The sequence below is a fragment of the Oncorhynchus mykiss genome, unplaced genomic scaffold (genome assembly GCF_013265735.2).
Source record: "Oncorhynchus mykiss isolate Arlee unplaced genomic scaffold, USDA_OmykA_1.1 un_scaffold_223, whole genome shotgun sequence".
In the NCBI taxonomy this organism is placed as follows: domain Eukaryota; kingdom Metazoa; phylum Chordata; class Actinopteri; order Salmoniformes; family Salmonidae; genus Oncorhynchus; species Oncorhynchus mykiss.
The window spans coordinates 95,293-113,998 of NW_023493692.1; the positions used below are offsets into that span (position 1 = coordinate 95,293).

General features: G+C 42.7%; 1 protein-coding gene across 3 annotated transcripts in view; it reads right to left on the bottom strand.

Annotated features, from left to right (window-relative positions):
* The window catches only part of LOC110510863 (zinc finger protein 239-like), a 57,719-nt gene that overhangs the window by 12,781 nt on the left and 26,232 nt on the right, over nucleotides 1-18,706 (bottom strand). The window contains exon 2 of one of the 3 annotated variants that reach the window (XM_036973153.1): nucleotides 6,938-7,055. In XM_036973153.1, coding sequence (XP_036829048.1) covers nucleotides 6,938-7,055 — 118 coding nt within the window. Of the gene's footprint in view, nucleotides 1-2,162; nucleotides 2,969-5,692; nucleotides 7,056-18,706 lie in introns of those variants that run through there. The other 2 variants (XM_036973152.1, XM_036973151.1) reach the window with 2 other exon arrangements.

Consider the following 18,706-nt stretch of genomic DNA (forward strand, 5'->3'; position numbering starts at 1 on the left):
ACATACCCTACATTATTTATCTCATATGTATACGTATATACTGTACTCTATATCATCTACTGCATCTTTATGTAATACATGTATCACTAGCCACTTTAAACTAGCACAGAGAGGCGGCTGCCCTATATACAAACTTGATATCATTGGCCACTTTAATAAATGGAACACTAGTCACTTTAATAATGCCACTTTAAGAATGTTTACTGCTAACCATGTGTATGTGACCAATAACATCTGCTAACCATGTGTATGTGACCATTAACATCTGCTAACCATGTGTATGTGACCAATAACATCTGCTAACCATGTGTATGTGACCAATAACATCTGCTAACCATGTGTATGTGACCAATAACATCTGCTAACCATGGGTATGTGACCAATACAATTTGGTTGTATTATAATGCCATCCTTGTAACTGTGGATCAAACATACGGCTCATAAACCTTGATTTGTAAATGATGTGAAGTGAACAATTAGGACTCACTGCTGTGTCGTTTGCTTCTATGACATTGACGCGGTATTTCTTAAAATCCTCAACATTTCATCTTTCAGACAACATCGACCCCTCTTGATTTACAGCATTCCACTCAGACAACATCAACGCCTCTTGATTTACAGCATTCCACTCAGACAACATCAAGTCCTCTTGATTTACAGCATTCCACTCAGACAACATCGAGTCCTCTTGATTTACAGCATTCCACTCAGACAACATCAACGCCTCTTGATTTACAGCATTCCACTCAGACAACATCAACGCCTCTTGATTTACAGCATTCCACTCAGACAACATCAAGGCCTCTTGATTTACAGCATTCCACTCAGACAACATCAACGCCTCTTGATTTACAGCATTCCACTCAGACAACATCAAGTCCTCTTGATGTACAGCATTCCACTCAGACAACATCAACGCCTCTTGATTTACAGCATTCCACTCAGACAACATCAACCCCTCTTGATTTACAGCATTCCACTCAGACAACATCAAGTCCTCTTGATTTACAGCATTCCACTCAGACAACATCAAGTCCTCTTGATTTACAGCATTCCACTCAGACAACATCAAGTCCTCTTGATTTACAGCATTCCACTCAGACAACATCAACCCCTCTTGATTTACAGCATTCCACTCAGACAACATCAAGTCCTCTTGATTTACAGCATTCCACTCAGACAACATCAACCCCTCTTGATTTACAGCATTCCACTCAGACAACATCAACCCCTCTTGATTTACAGCATTCCACTCAGACAACATCAAGTCCTCTTGATTTACAGCATTCCACTCAGACAACATCAAGTCCTCTTGATTTACAGCATTCCACTCAGACAACATCAACCCCTCTTGATTTACAGCATTCCACTCAGACAACATCGACCCCTCTTGATTTACAGCATTCAGACAACCACTAATGTGCAGAAGTAGCCCCATTAGCGGGAGGGAGGGGGGGATCTTCTTGTTACGCTCCAGTTTATAACGGCTGTCAGTCGAAACCCACACAGCAGAGAAAGTGAGTTCTGACGTCATGTATAGCGTGTTACTGTACAGCCTATGAGCTCTGACGTCATGTATAGCATGTCACTGTACAGCCACTGAGCTCTGACGTCATGTATAGCGTGTTACTATACAGCAGCTGAGCTCTGACATCATGTATAGCGTGTTACTGTACATCCACTGAGCTCTGACATCATGTTTAGCGTGTTACTGTACAGCCACTGAGCCCTGACGTCATGTATAGCGTGACAAAATCTGCCATTTTCAACCCATAAACTGGATGACATATGGGCTGTGAGTGATGGAAAGGGCTACATCTCTTATCCACAATAACTTTTTTAATCAAATAGATTTAAATGCCTTTAATGATTTGATGTCTTTCTATCAAATCAATGATTCACTATTTTTTTTTCCCAAATCAAAGGTTGTGAAAGTAGACCAGACCAGTTTAGAATATTTAGCACGGGTTCTGAGGTTTCTATGACAACCCATGAAAAAAGTTAGTGCAGATCAGAGATGTAAATGCATTTTTTACGTCTTGATGTGATTCTATCAAATCAACACATCGATGCAAATCAAAGGTTGTTAAAGTAGGCATTTAATATAATGTGAATATATTTTAATGATTGTAAATAAAACCAACTTTACTTCGATTACTTACTGATGTCAATCAGATCTCCTGTCTCCTCTTCTTCTTCTTCTTCCACTGTGACAGTTATCTCTCCCTCCACTCCAAAAACGGCATCCTCCTCTTTTTTTACATGACAGATATAAATATCTTTGGTAACATCCCCGTCCTCTTTCACTCCGAACTCTCCTTTGTCTTCGTTCACTCTAACGTCCATCTCTTCTTCTTTCACAGTAACAGCCTCGTCCTCTACTTCTATTTTAACAGTCTCTTCTTCTTTCACAGTAACAGCCTCGTCCTCTACTTCTATTTTAACAGTCTCTTCTTCTTTCACAGTAACAGCCTCGTCCTCTACTTCTATTTTAACAGTCTCTTCTTCTTTCACAGTAACAGCCTCGTCCTCTACTTCTATTTTAACAGTCTCTTCTTCTTTCACTGTAACAGCCTCATCCTCTACTTCTATTTTAACAGTTTCTTCTTCTTTCACAGTAACAGCCTCGTCCTCTACTTCTATTTTAACTGCGACAGCATCCTCTTCCTTCTCCTCTTTCAACAGAGTTTCTTTCTCCGTCCATCCGACCTCCTCTTTAGTATGGGGGCAGTATCTTAGTGCGCTCATGGTCGAGGAAGTTAGCTAGCTAGTTAGCATTAGCGATTAGACTAGTGATAGGCAAATTTAACCAACCAGCTAGCGAACAACGTAAATATGAAATGACATTGGGTAACTGGTAGACGTGTGTTTATAACACAATGCCTAATATACACCGAAACATTATAAAGACCTTGAATATTTCGGCGAGGTGGCTAACTGTAGTTGAAGTGTCCCGTCCCCGTCAACTAGATTATACGTCACGCAAGTAGTATCGCGAGAAAAGCGAACATCGCCAACTGCTGACTAGAGTGGTTAACGCAGTTCCGGAAATTATTTTATTTTCAGACAAAAAGTTTATTATAGAAGTCAATATTATATGGAAACGTACAAAGAGACGCATGTTTTGATTCATTAGTGCAGATTTTTAAATACTAGAGTACGGCACATCTGCATTTAAGATAATTTCATGTTAATTCACCTAAACATATATTATAATTAACAAATATGTCCATACTGCTTCTACATGGTGTAACAATACATCATTTAGATGTATATAATGAACAGACTAGGTCTATACTGCTCCTACATGGTGTAACAATACATCATGTATATAATGAACAGACTAGGTCCATACTGCTCCTACATGGTGTAACAATACATCATGTAGATGTATATAATGAACAGACTAGGTCTATACTGCTCCTACATGGTGTAACAATACATCATGTAGATGTATATAATGAACAGACTAGGTCTATACTGCTCCTACATGGTGTAACAATACATCATGTAGATGTACACTACCAGTCAAATAGTTGACACACCTGCTCATTCCAGGGTTTTTCTTTCTTTCAACTCTTTTCTACATTGTATAATAGTGAAGACATCAAAACAATAAAATAACACATATGGAAACATGTAGTAACCAAAAAAAACGTGTTAAACCAATCAAAATATATTTTATATTTGAGAATCTTCAAAGTAGCCACCCACTTTGCCTTGATGACAGCTTTGATGACATTGGGGTTTTACAGACGTGGTTCATACGATGTACCCAAAGACTAATGAATACTTGCTATGTCCTCATTGGGGTTTTACAGACGTGTTTCATACGTCTTATTTATACGCTTGGGTAATATTTATGAGATGTATATTGTTATATTTGGTAGCACTTATTTGTTTTTTCCTTGGCCTCCAACCCCATTCGATGTGTGGAACGGATGTGGGAGGGGCCAGGTCTACATAATGGTGCACATTTTTTTTTTTTTAATCACAAAAGCTCTGACGAAGGCCGTGAGGCCGATACGTAAAAGCTTATTAAATATCAGTGATACTATCAATATCAGTGATACTATCCAGAGCAGTGATACAATCAAGATCAGTGATACTATCAAGATCAGTGATACTATCAGGAGCAGTGATACTATCAAGATCAGTGATACTATCAGGAGCAGTGATACTATCAGGAGCAGTGATACAATCAAGATCAGTGATACTATCAGGAGCAGTGATACTATCAGGAGCAGTGATACTAGTCAGAGCAGTGATACAATCAAGATCAGTGATACTAGTCAGAGCAGTGATACAATCAAGATCAGTGATACTATCAAGATCAGTGATACTATCAAGAACAGTGTGCGGTTCGCTTTTTCCTTCTTCGTGTTCAACTGTTGCTGCAAATTAGATTACTCAGATGTGTGAGTGCCTTTTGAATTTAATATATGTGGACACATCTTCAAATTAGTGGATTCGTTTATTTCAGCCACACCCATTGTTGACAGGTGTATAAAAATCAAGCACACATCCTTGCAATCTCCATAGACAAACATTGGCCTTACTGAAGAGCTCAGTGACTTTCAATGTGGCACCGTCATAGGATCTAACAAGTCAGTTTGTCAAATTTCTGCCCCGGTCAACCGTAAGTGCTGTTATTGTGAAGTGGAAACTTCTTGTAGCAACAATGGCTCAGCCGCGAAGTGGTAGGGGAGTACTGAAGCACGTAAAAATCCTCTGTCCTCGGTTGCAACACTCACTACCGAGTTCCAAACTGCCTCCGGGAAGCAACGTCAACAAGAACTGTTCGTCGGGAGCTTCATGAAATGGGTTTCCATGGATGAGTAGTCGCACACAAGCCTAAAATCACCATGTGCAATGCCAATGGTCGGCTGGAATGGTGTAAAGCTCGCCGCCAATGGTCTCTGGAGCAGTCTGCTGGAGTGATGAATCACGCTTCACCATCTGGCAGTCCGACGGATGAGTCTGGGTTTGGTGGATGCCAGGAGAATGCTACCTGTCCCAATGCATGGAGCCAAAGTTTGGTGGGGGAGGAATAATGGTGTGGGATTGTTTTTCATGGTTCGGGTTATGCCCCTTAGTTCCAGTGAAGGGAATTCTTAATGCTACAGCATACAATGACTTTCTAGATGATTCTATGCTTCCATCGTTGTGGCAACAGTTATGGGAAAAGGCCCTTTCCTGATTCAGCATGACAATGCTCCCATGCACAAAGCGAGGCCCATACAGAAATGGTTCGTCGAGATCGGTGTGGAAAAACTTGACTGGCCTGCACAGAGCCCTGACCTCAACCCCATCGAACACCGTTGGGATAAGTTGAAAACGCCGACTGCGAGCCAGGCTTAATCACCCAACATCGGTGTCCGACCTCACTAATGTTCTTGTGGCTGAATGGAAGCAAGTCCCTGCAGCAATGTTCCAACATCTAGTGGAAAGCCTTCCCAGAAGAGTGGAGGTTGTTATAGCAGCAATGTTCCAACATTTAGTGGAAAGCCTTCCCAGAAGATTGGAGGCAGTTATAGCAGCAATGTTCCAACATCTAGTGGAAAGCCTTCCCAGAAGAGTGGAGGTTGTTATAGCAGCAATGTTCCAACATTTAGTGGAAAGCCTTCCCAGAAGATTGGAGGCAGTTATAGCAGCAATGTTCCAACATCTAGTGGAAAGCCTTCCCAGAAGAGTGGAGGCTGTTATAGCAGTAAAGGTGGGGGCCCAACTCCATATTAAAGCCCATGATTTTGGAATGAGATGTTTGACAACAGGTGTCCACATACTTTTGGTCATATAGTGTAACTCTTTAGTTTTGTTTTTAGCACCTCTGATTAAGAGTTCTACATAATATTCAAATCCCATTTACTGCTAGAAACTTTACCAAGTGTTGATTCATATTGTGTGTGTATGTATATATATATAAATATATATATAGAGAGAGATTTGGAACTTTGTTGAAGTGCATTTCATGTAATGCCCATGTAGATATGCCTTGTTTGACACTGTTTTAGTTTCCTTTCGATAACCTAGGAAAACCATCCTTGCATCTACAATCATCTATCCACCAATGAAGCCAAACCTGTTTTAATAAAAGGTCAAAAGGCTACCCAGACATACCCATTGGGTTACCTCCCACCCAGCCTACCCAGACTTAAGAGATATTCTTCATCGATCATGTCTCGGGATGAAAAAAAAACAAGAGTAGGCCTATTTTGGTTTCATATAAACAATATGTCAGTCAGGTTTCAGATAAACAATATGATTTCAAAACACACACATTTCCAGTCAAAAACATAAGTCTGAACACAGCCTCTCTATTCTCTCATGGGATTTCAGGTCCTCTGACTGGGAAAATGTTTTTCCACAATGAGAGCAGTGGAAAGGCTTCTCTCCTGAATGTGTTCTTTCATGTGATTTCAGGTGCTCCAACTGGCTAAAACGCTTTTCACATTGGGAGCAGTGGTAAGGCATCTCTCCTCTGTGTGTCCACTCATGTGAATTCAGACTCCCTAACCAGGTAAAACTCTTTCCACATTGGGAGCAATGGTAAGGCTTCTCTCCAGAGTGTATTCTGTTGTGTATTTTCAGGTTCCCTACCTGGGTGAAACTCTTCTCACACTGAGAACATTGGTAAGGCTTTTCTCCTGTGTGTGTCCTCTCGTGACTTTTTAGATCCCCTGATCGTGAAAATCTCTTTTCACAATGGGAGCAGTGGTAAGGCTTTTCTCCTGTGTGTGTCCTCTCATGCTCTTTTAAGTGTCCTAACCGGGTAAAACTTTTTCCACACTGGGAACATTGGAATGGCTTTTCTCCAGAGTGTAGTTTCTCATGCCTTTTCAGGTTAACTAACACGGTAAAACTCTTTTCACACTGGGAACATTGGAAAGGCTTTTCTCCTGTGTGTGTTCTCTCATGCTGTTTTAGGTACCCTAACCAGGTAAAACTCTTTCCACAGTGGGAGCAGTGATGCTGTCTTGCTGGTTTGGGCGTCTCTGGGTCTGGTTCCCCTGAAGGACTCTTCCCGCTGTCAGAGTGAGCGTCTGGTCTCTCTCCTGCCAAAGACAAGGTATTTAGTTAAATATAGACCTGAATGAAACCTCCACATTATAAAACTCTTCCCATGAGGTTAAATCCAGACTAGATCCCTCAATAAAATACAGAGCGTGTAGTTAAACAGAGACCTGAATGATACCTCCACATGACAAAACTGTCTTCCTATTAGGTTTGATTTCCCAGAATTCCCAGGCTTTTCAGAAATCCTGGTTTGGAGGATTCCGGATTTCCTGCTTATTCGCTAATGATTCTGGGCATCTTGGAAAATTGGGGAAAGTGACCAGATATTTATAATCCTACTGCCTTTGAGGTTTAATCCAGACTAGATCCCTCAATAACCTGAAGGTCAGAACATTTGAGATCAGATTTTCAGAACATTTCCAATTTCCGTGCAAGCAGCAATGTAACAGGATATTATAGTACTATAGTAAAGTATTACAGTATATTATAGTACTATAGGTCCAGGCTGAAAGAGACCGTTGCATGGAAGTATTATACATATATTATAGTACTATAGTAAAGTATTACAGTATATTATAGTACTATAGGTCCAGGCTGAAAGAGACCGTTGCATGGAAGCATTAAATATCCTCCCTTGTGGACTCCTAACAATTCAAAACACTTCAATGGATCAAGTTTCAAGTTGATTAAGAGAAGAGAAGTGGAGTTATTAGGGTTTAATAGAAAACACTTTTAATGTTTTACAAAGATGCATTTTACTACTGCTACCACCACCGCTACTACTACTACAACTACCACTGCTAATACTACCACTACTACTGCTACTACCATTACTGCTACTACTGCCACTTCTATTGCTACTACCACTACTACCATTATTGCTGCTATTACTGCTACCACTACTACTACTCCTCAACTACTAGTGCTAATTCTACTACTCAACTACTAGTGCTATTACTACTACTGCTACTACTACTACCACCACCACTACTACTACTACTCAACTACTAGTGCTACTACTACAACTACTACTACTCAACTACTAGTGCTACTACTGCTACTACCATTACTGCTGCTACTACTACTACCCAACCACTAGTGCTACTACTACTACTATCGCTACTGCTACTACCATTACTGCTGCTACTACTACTAATACTACTACTGCCACTTCTATTGCTACTGCTACTAACATAACTGCTACTACTACTACTAATACTACTACTGCCACTTCTATTGCTACTGCTACTACCATCACTGCTGCTACTACTAATACTACTACTGCCACTTCTATTGCTACTGCTACTACCATCACTGCTGCTACTACTAATACTACTACTGCCACTTCTATTGCTACTGCAACTAACATTACTGCTACTACTACTACTAATACTACTACTGCCACTTCTATTGCTACTGCCACTACTACCATTATTGCTGCTATTACTGCTACCACTACTACTACTCCTCAACTACTAGTGCTAATTCTACTACTCAACTACTAGTGCTATTACTACTACTGCTACTACCACCACCACTACTACTCAACTACTAGTGCTACTACTACAACTACTACTACTCAACTACTAGTGCTACTACTGCTACTACCATTACTGCTGCTACTACTACTACCCAACCACTAGTGCTACTACTACTACTATCGCTACTGCTACTACCATTACTGCTGCTACTACTACTAATACTACTACTGCCACTTCTATTGCTACTGCTACTACCATTACTGCTACTACTACTAATACTACTACTGCCACTTCTATTGCTACTGCTACTACTATTACTGCTACTACTACTACTAATACTACTACTGCCACTTCTATTGCTACTGCTACTACCATTACTGCTACTACTACTAATACTACTACTACTGCCACTTCTATTGCTACTGCTACTACCATTACTGCTACTACTGCCACTTCTATTGCTACTGCTACTACCATCACTGCTGCTACTACTAATACTACTACTGCCACTTCTATTGCTACTGCTACTACCATCACTGCTACTACTACTAATACTACTACTGCCACTTCTATTGCTACTGCAACTAACATTACTGCTGCTACTACTAATACTACTACTGCCACTTCTATTGCTACTGCTACTAACATTACTGCTACTACTACTAATACTACTACTGCCACTTCTATTGCTACTGCAACTAACATTACTGCTGCTACTACTACTAATACTACTACTGCCACTTCTATTGCTACTGCTACTACCATTACTGCTGCTACTACTAATACTACTACTGCCACTTCTATTGCTACTGCTACTAACATTACTGCTACTACTACTAATACTACTACTGCCACTTCTATTGCTACTGCTACTAACATTACTGCTACTAATACTACTACTGCCACTTCTATTGCTACTGCTACTACCATTACTGCTACTACTACTAATACTACTACTGCCACTTCTATTGCTACTGCTACTACCATTACTGCTACTACTACTACTAATACTACTACTGCCACTTCTATTGCTACTGCTACTACCATTACTGCTACTACTACTAATACTACTACTGCCACTTCTATTGCTACTGCTACTACCATCACTGCTGCTACTACTAATACTACTACTGCCACTTCTATTGCTACTGCTACTACCATCACTGCTGCTACTACTAATACTACTACTGCCACTTCTATTGCTACTGCAACTAACATTACTGCTGCTACTACTAATACTACTACTGCCACTTCTATTGCTACTAACATTACTGCTACTACTACTAATACTACTACTGCCACTTCTATTGCTACTGCTACTAACATTACTGCTACTAATACTACTACTGCCACTTCTATTGCTACTGCTACTACCATTACTGCTACTACTACTAATACTACTACTGCCACTTCTATTGCTACTGCTACTACCATCACTGCTGCTACTACTAATACTACTACTGCCACTTCTATTGCTACTGCAACTAACATTACTGCTGCTACTACTAATACTACTACTGCTACTCCTACCACTACTACTATTACTGCTACTACCACTACTACTGCTACTACCACAAACATCACTGCTACTACCACTGCTTCCGCTACTACTACTACTGCTTCCGCTACTACAACTACTGCTTCCACTACCACAACTACTGCTAACACTACTACCGATACCACAACTACTACTAACACTACTACCGCTACCACAACTACTGCTTCCGCTACCACATCTACTACTGCAGCTATCACTACTACTGCAGCTACGACTACTACCACAGCTACTACTACTACCCAACTACTAGTGCTACTTCTACTACTACTACCCAACTACTAGTGCTACTACTACTACTATCGCTACTGCTACTACCATTACTGCTGCTACTACTACTACTAATACTACTACTGCCACTTCTATTGCTACTGCTACTACCATTACTGCTGCTACTACTAATACTACTACTGCCACATCTATTGCTACTGCTACTACCATTACTGCTACTACTACTAATACTTCTATTGCTACTGCTACTACCATTACTGCTACTACTACTAATACTACTACTGCCATTTCTATTGCTACTGCTACTAACATTACTGCTGCTACTACTACTACTGCTACTACCACTACTTCCCCCACTACTACTGCTATCACTATTACCTCTACCACTATTACCACTACCACCACTACTACTGCTTCTACCACTACTACTGCTTCCACACTACCACCGCTACCACAACTACTGCTAACACTACTACCGCTACCACAACTACTGCTAACACTACTACCGCTACCACAACTACTGCTAACACTACTACCGCAACTACTGCTAACACTACTACCACAACTACTGCTAACACTACTACCGCAACTACTGCTAACACTACTACCGCTACCACAACTACTGCTAACACTACTACCGCAACTACTGCTAACACTACTACCGCTACCACAACTACTGCTAACACTACTACCGCTACCACAACTACTGCTAACACTACTACCGCTACCACAACTACTGCTAACACTACTACTGCTAACACTACTACCGCTACCACAACTACTGCTAACACTACTACCGCTACCACAACTACTGCTAACACTACTACCGCTACCACAACTACTGCTAACACTACTACTGCTAACACTACTACCGCAACTACTGCTAACACTACTACCGCTACCACAACTACTGCTAACACTACCACCGCTACCACAACTACTGCTAACACTACTACCGCTACCACAACTACTGCTAACACTACTACCGCTACCACAACTACTGCTAACACTACTACTGCTAACACTACTACCGCTACCACAACTACTGCTAACACTACTACCGCTACCACAACTACTGCTAACACTACTACCGCTACCACAACTACTGCTAACACTACTACCGCTACCACAACTACTGCTAACACTACTACCGCAACTACTGCTAACACTACTACCACTACCACAACTACTGCTAACACTACTACCGCAACTACTGCTAACACTACTACCGCTACCACAACTACTGCTAACACTACTACCGCAACTACTGCTAACACTACTACCGCTACCACAACTACTGCTAACACTACTACCGCTACCACAACTACTGCTAACACTACTACCGCTACCACAACTACTGCTAACACTACTACTGCTAACACTACTACCGCTACCACAACTACTGCTAACACTACTACCGCTACCACAACTACTGCTAACACTACTACTAACACTACTACCGCTACCACAACTACTGCTAACACTACTACCGCAACTACTGCTAACACTACTACCGCTACCACAACTACTGCTACCACTACTACTGCAGCTTCTACTACTACCGCTACCACAACTACTGCTTCTACTACTACCACTGCAGCTACTACGACTACCACCACTACTGCAGCTACTACGACTACTACCACCACTACTGCAGCTACTACGACTACTACCACTACAGCTACTACTACTACAGCTACCACCACTACTGTAGCTACTACTACCGCTGCTACTACTACTACCATTACCACTACTACTGCTACCACTACTACAGCTACTACCACTACTACTGCGACTACTATTGCTACCACTACTACTGCAGCCACTACTACTACTACTACCGCTACCACTACTACTACCACAACCACTACTACTGCAACTACTATCACTACTACTGCTGCTACCGCTACCACAACTCCTACCGCTACCACAACCACTACTACTGATACTACTGCTACTACTACCACCACTACAGCTACTGCTGCTACTACTACTACTGTTACTACTACTACCACAACTACTATATCTACTTCTACTCAAATAAAAAGTTAATAGTCAAATGCGCTAAATACAATAGATGTAGACCTTACAGTGAAATGGCTACTTACAGTAGTGGCTACAACCGCTACCACCGCTAATACTACTACTGCAGCCACTACTACTACCGCTACCACAACTAATACTACTACTGCAGCCACTACTACTACCGCTACCACTACTACAACCGCTACCACCGCTAATACTACTACTGCAGCCACTACTACTACCGCTACCACAACTACAACCGCTACCACCGCTAATACTACTACTGCAGCCACTACTACTACCACTACCACAACTACAACCGCTACCACCGCTAATACTACTACTGCAGCCACTACTACTACCACTACCACAACTACAACCGCTACCACAACTACAACCGCTACCACCGCTAATACTACTACTGCAGCCACTACTACTACCGCTACCACAACCGCTACCACCGCTAATACTACTACTGCAGCCACTACTGCACAACTACAACCGCTACCACAACTACAACCGCTACCACCGCTAATACTACTATTGCAGCCACTACTACTACCGCTACCACAACTACAACCGCTACCACAACTACTACCGCTACCACTACTACTACTACTGCAGCCACTACTACTACCACAACTACAACCGCTACCACAACTACTACTGCTACCACAACTACAACCGCTACCACAACTACTACCGCTACCACCGCTAATACTACTATTGCAGCCACTACTACTACCGCTACCACAACTACAACCGCTACCACCGCTAATACTACTATTGCAGCCACTACTACTACCGCTACCACAACTACAACCGCTAATACTACTATTGCAGCCACTACTACTACTGCTACCACAACTACAACCGCTACCACCGCTAATACTACTATTGCAGCCACTACTACTACCACTACCACAACTACAACCGCTACCACAACTACAACCGCTACCACCGCTAATACTACTATTGCAGCCACTACTACTACCGCTACCACAACTACAACCGCTACCACAACTACAACCGCTACCACCGCTAATACTACTATTGCAGCCACTACTACTACCGCTACCACAACTACAACCGCTACCACCGCTAATACTACTATTGCAGCCACTACTACTACCACTACCACAACTACAACCGCTAATACTACTATTGCAGCCACTACTACTACCGCTACCACAACTACCACCGCTAATACTACTATTGCAGCCACTACTACTACCGCTACCACAACTACAACCGCTAATACTACTATTGCAGCCACTACTACTACCGCTACCACAACTACAACCGCTACCACAACTACAACCGCTACCACCGCTAATACTACTATTGCAGCCACTACTACTACTACCACTACCACAACTACAACCGCTACCACCGCTAATACTACTATTGCAGCCACTACTACTACTACCACTACCACAACTACAACCGCTACCACCGCTAATACTACTATTGCAGCCACTACCACAACCGCTACCACTACTACTACTACTGCAGCCACTACTACTACTGTTACCACAACTACTGCCGCTACCAATACTACTACTGCTACCACAACTATTACTACCACCACTAATGCTACTACTGCAGCCACTACTACTACCACAACTATTACTGCTACCGCTACCACTACTACCGCTACTGCTACTATTACTACTGCTACTACTGCTGCTCAAATAAAATTGTATTTGTCACATGCGCTAAATACAATAGGTGTAGACCTATTGACTCTGTACTGGTACCCCCTGTATATAGCCTCCACATTGACTCTGTACTGGTACCCCCTGTATATAGCCTCCACATTGACTCTGTACTGGTACCCCCTGTATATAGCCTCCACATTGACTCTGTACTGGTACCCCCTGTATACAGCCTCCACATTGACTCTGTACCGGTACCCCCTGTATATAGCCTCCACATTGACTCTGTACTGGTACCCCCTGTATACAGCCTCCACATTGACTCTGTACCGGTACCCCCTGTATATAGCCTCCACATTGACTCTGTACTGGTACCCCCTGTATATAGCCTCCACATTGACTCTGTACTGGTACCCCCTGTATATAGCCTCCACATTGACTCTGTACCGGTACACCCTGTATATAGCCTCCACATTGACTCTGTACTGGTACCCCCTGTATTTCGTCCTGCTATTATTATTTACTGCTACTCTTTTAATGCATTTGATCCATCGTTTTCGTTTTGTTGTTGGCCCGCTCTTTAATGGTATACATACACCTTACATTGTAGCATTAACAATTCCTACAGTAAAGAACAACATGTTCAAGTATAAAACGTCAATAGAACGAACGCCCCTTGAAAACCACACATTAGTTCAACAACTGCAGAGTTTTGCCCGTTTCTAAGATAGTACTACTCACTGGCGTTAATCAACTCTCCCGTCTCCTTTTCCTCTTTCGATGTGCCATTTATCTCTCCCTCGTTCATTCCTCCAAAAACGGCATCCTCCTCTTTATCTTCCTCTTCTTATTTTACTGTGACATCCTCCTCCTCTTTCACTCTGAACGAGTCTTCCTCTTCTTTCACGGTAACGTCTTTCTCTTCTTCTTTCACTGTAACAGCCTCATCCTCTGCTTTTACGGTGACATCCTCTCCTTCCTTCTCCTCTTTCACGACAATGTTCAGCCACATGCCTTTCTCCGTCCAGCAGACCTCCTCTCCTTTTCCAGGAGGAGAGTAGTTTAGGGAGCTCAATGGTCGGAGATGTTAGCTGGCTAACGTAACTAGTTCGCATGAGCGATTAGCCTAACTTAACCAGCCAGCTAACAACGTAAATATGAAATTAAATGGGGCAACTAGATACGACAGAAGTGTATTCAACGCAGACTGGTTGATGCACCGAAAGTGTCTAAAGAGCTTGACTGTTTCGGGTATTTTGGCTAGCAAGATAACGAGGTGGATAACTAGCTGTTGTTATCGAGGAAGCGTCCCGTCCACTAGATTACGCGTCACACTGAAAGCATCGCCTGAAAGACACATCGCCATCAGCTGACTGGAGTGGGTAACGCAGTTGAGAAGAACGTGTATTTTTATATTTGCATGTTGTATTTAAACGCAACATGCAAAAACAGTTCATATAAGGAAATCAGTCAATTGAAATAAATCCATTAGGCCCTAATCTATGGCTTTCACAGGGCAAAGGCCCTAATCTATGGCTTTCACAGGGCAAAGGCCCTAATCTATGGCTTTCACAGGCCATAGGCCTGTAAACAAATGTGTGCACAACAAATCAAATGTTATTTGTCACATGCACTGAATGCAACAGGTGTAGACCTTACAGTGAAATGCTTACTTACAAGCCCCTAACCAACAATTCAGTAAAAAAATAAATAAGAATAAATAAGAATAAGAAATAGAAGTAACAAGTTATTAAAGAGCAGCAGTAAATTAATAATAGCGGGGCTATATACAGGGGTACCGGTACAGAGTCAATGTGGAGGCTATATACAGGGGTACCAGTACAGAGTCAATGTGGAGGCTATATACAGGGGGTACCAGTACAGAGTCAATGTGGAGGCTATATACAGGGGTACCGGTACAGAGTCAATGTGGAGGCTATATACAGGGGTACCAGTACAGAGTCAATGTGGAGGCTATATACATGAGGTACCAGTACAGAGTCAGTGTGGAGGCTATATACATGGGGTACTGGTACAGAGTCAATGTGGAGGCTATATACATGGGGTACCAGTACAGAGTCAATGTGGAGGCTATATACATGAGGTACCAGTACAGAGTCAATGTGGAGGCTATATACATGAGGTACCAGTACAGAGTCAATGTGGAGGCTATATACAGGGGGTACTGGTACAGAGTCAATGTGGAGGCTATATACAGGGGGTACCAGTACAGAGTCAATGTGGAGGCTATATACATGAGGTACCAGTACAGAGTCAATGTGGAGGCTATATACAGGGGGTACTGGTACAGAGTCAATGTGGAGGCTATATACATGAGGTACCAGTACAGAGTCAATGTGGAGGCTATATACAGGGGGTACTGGTACAGAGTCAATGTGGAGGCTATATACAGGGGGTACCAGTACAGAGTCAATGTGGAGACTATATACAGGGGTACCAGTACAGAGTCAATGTGGAGGCTATATACAGGGGGTACCAGTACAGAGTCAATGTGGAGGCTATATACAGGGGGTACCAGTACAGAGTCAATGTGGAGGCTATATACAGGGGTACCAGTACAGAGTCAATGTGGAGGCTATATACAGGGGTACCAGTACAGAGTCAATGTGGAGGCTATATACAGGGGTACCAGTACAGAGTCAATGTGGAGGCTATATACAGGGGTACCAGTACAGAGTCAATGTGGAGGCTATATACATGGGGTACCGGTACAGAGTCAATGTGGAGGCTATATACAGGGGTACCAGTACAGAGTCAATGTGGAGGCTATATACATGAGGTACCAGTACAGAGTCAATGTGGAGGCTATATACAGGGGTACCAGTACAGAGTCAATGTGGAGGCTATATACATGGGGTACCAGTACAGAGTCAATGTGGAGACTATATACAGGGGTACCAGTACAGAGTCAATGTGGAGACTATATACAGGGGTACCAGTACAGAGTCAATGTGGAGGCTATATACATGGGGTACCAGTACAGAGTCAATGTGGAGGCTATATACATGGGGTACCAGTACAGAGTCAATGTGGAGACTATATACATGGGGTACCAGTACAGAGTCAATGTGGAGACTATATACAGGGGTACCAGTACAGAGTCAATGTGGAGGCTATATACATGGGGTACCAGTACAGAGTCAATGTGGAGGCTATATACATGGGGTACCAGTACAGAGTCAATGTGGAGGCTATATACAGGGGGTACCAGTACAGAGTCAATGTGGAGACTATATACAGGGGGTACCAGTACAGAGTCAATGTGGAGGCTATATACAGGGGGTACCAGTACAGAGTCAATGTGGAGGCTATATACAGGGGGTACCAGTACAGAGTCAATGTGGAGGCTATATACATGGGGTACCAGTACAGAGTCAATGTGGAGGCTATATACAGGGGGTACCAGTACAGAGTCAATGTGGAGGCTATATACAGGGGGTACCAGTACAGAGTCAATGTGGAGGCTATATACAGGGGGTACCAGTACAGAGTCAATGTGGAGGCTATATACAGGGGGTACCAGTACAGAGTCAATGTGGAGGCTATATACAGGGGGTACCAGTACAGAGTCAATGTGGAGGCTATATACATGGGGTACCAGTACAGAGTCAATGTGGAGACTATATACAGGGGGTACCAGTACAGAGTCAATGTGGAGGCTATATACAGGGGGTACCAGTACAGAGTCAATGTGGAGGCTATATACAGGGGGTACCAGTACAGAGTCAATGTGGAGGCTATATACATGGGGTACCAGTACAGAGTCAATGTGGAGGCTATATACATGGGGTACCAGTACAGAGTCAATGTGGAGGCTATATACATGGGGTACCAGTACAGAGTCAATGTGGAGGCTATATACATGGGGTACCGGTACAGAGTCAATGTGGAGGCTATATACAGGGGGTACCAGTACAGAGTCAATGTGGAGGCTATATACAGGGGGTACCAGTACAGAGTCAATGTGGAGGCTATATACAGGGGGTACCAGTACAGAGTCAATGTGGAGGTTATATACATGGGGTACCAGTACAGAGTCAATGTGGAGGCTATATACAGGGGTACCAGTACAGAGTCAATGTGGAGGCTATATACATGGGGTACCAGTACAGAGTCAATGTGGAGGTTATATACATGGGGTACCAGTACAGAGTCAATGTGGAGGCTATATACAGGGGTACCAGTACAGAGTCAATGTGGAGGTTATATACATGGGGTACCAGTACAGAGTCAATGTGGAGGCTATATACAGGGGTACCAGTACAGAGTCAATGTGGAGGCTATATACATGGGGTACCAGTACAGAGTCAATGTGGAGGCTATATACAGGGGTACCAGTACAGAGTCAATGTGGAGGCTATATACAGGGGTACCAGTACAGAGTCAATGTGGAGGCTATATACAGGAGGTACCAGTACAGAGTCAATGTGGAGGTTATATACATGGGGTACCAGTACAGAGTCAATGTGGAGGCTATATACAGGGGTACCAGTACAGAGTCAATGTGGAGGCTATATACATGGGGTACCAGTACAGAGTCAATGTGGAGGTTATATACATGGGGTACCAGTACAGAGTCAATGTGGAGGCTATATACAGGAGGTACCAGTACAGAGTCAATGTGGAGGCTATATACAGGGGGTACCAGTACAGAGACAATGTGGAGACTATATACAGGGGGTACCAGTACAGAGTCAATGTGGAGGCTATATACAGGG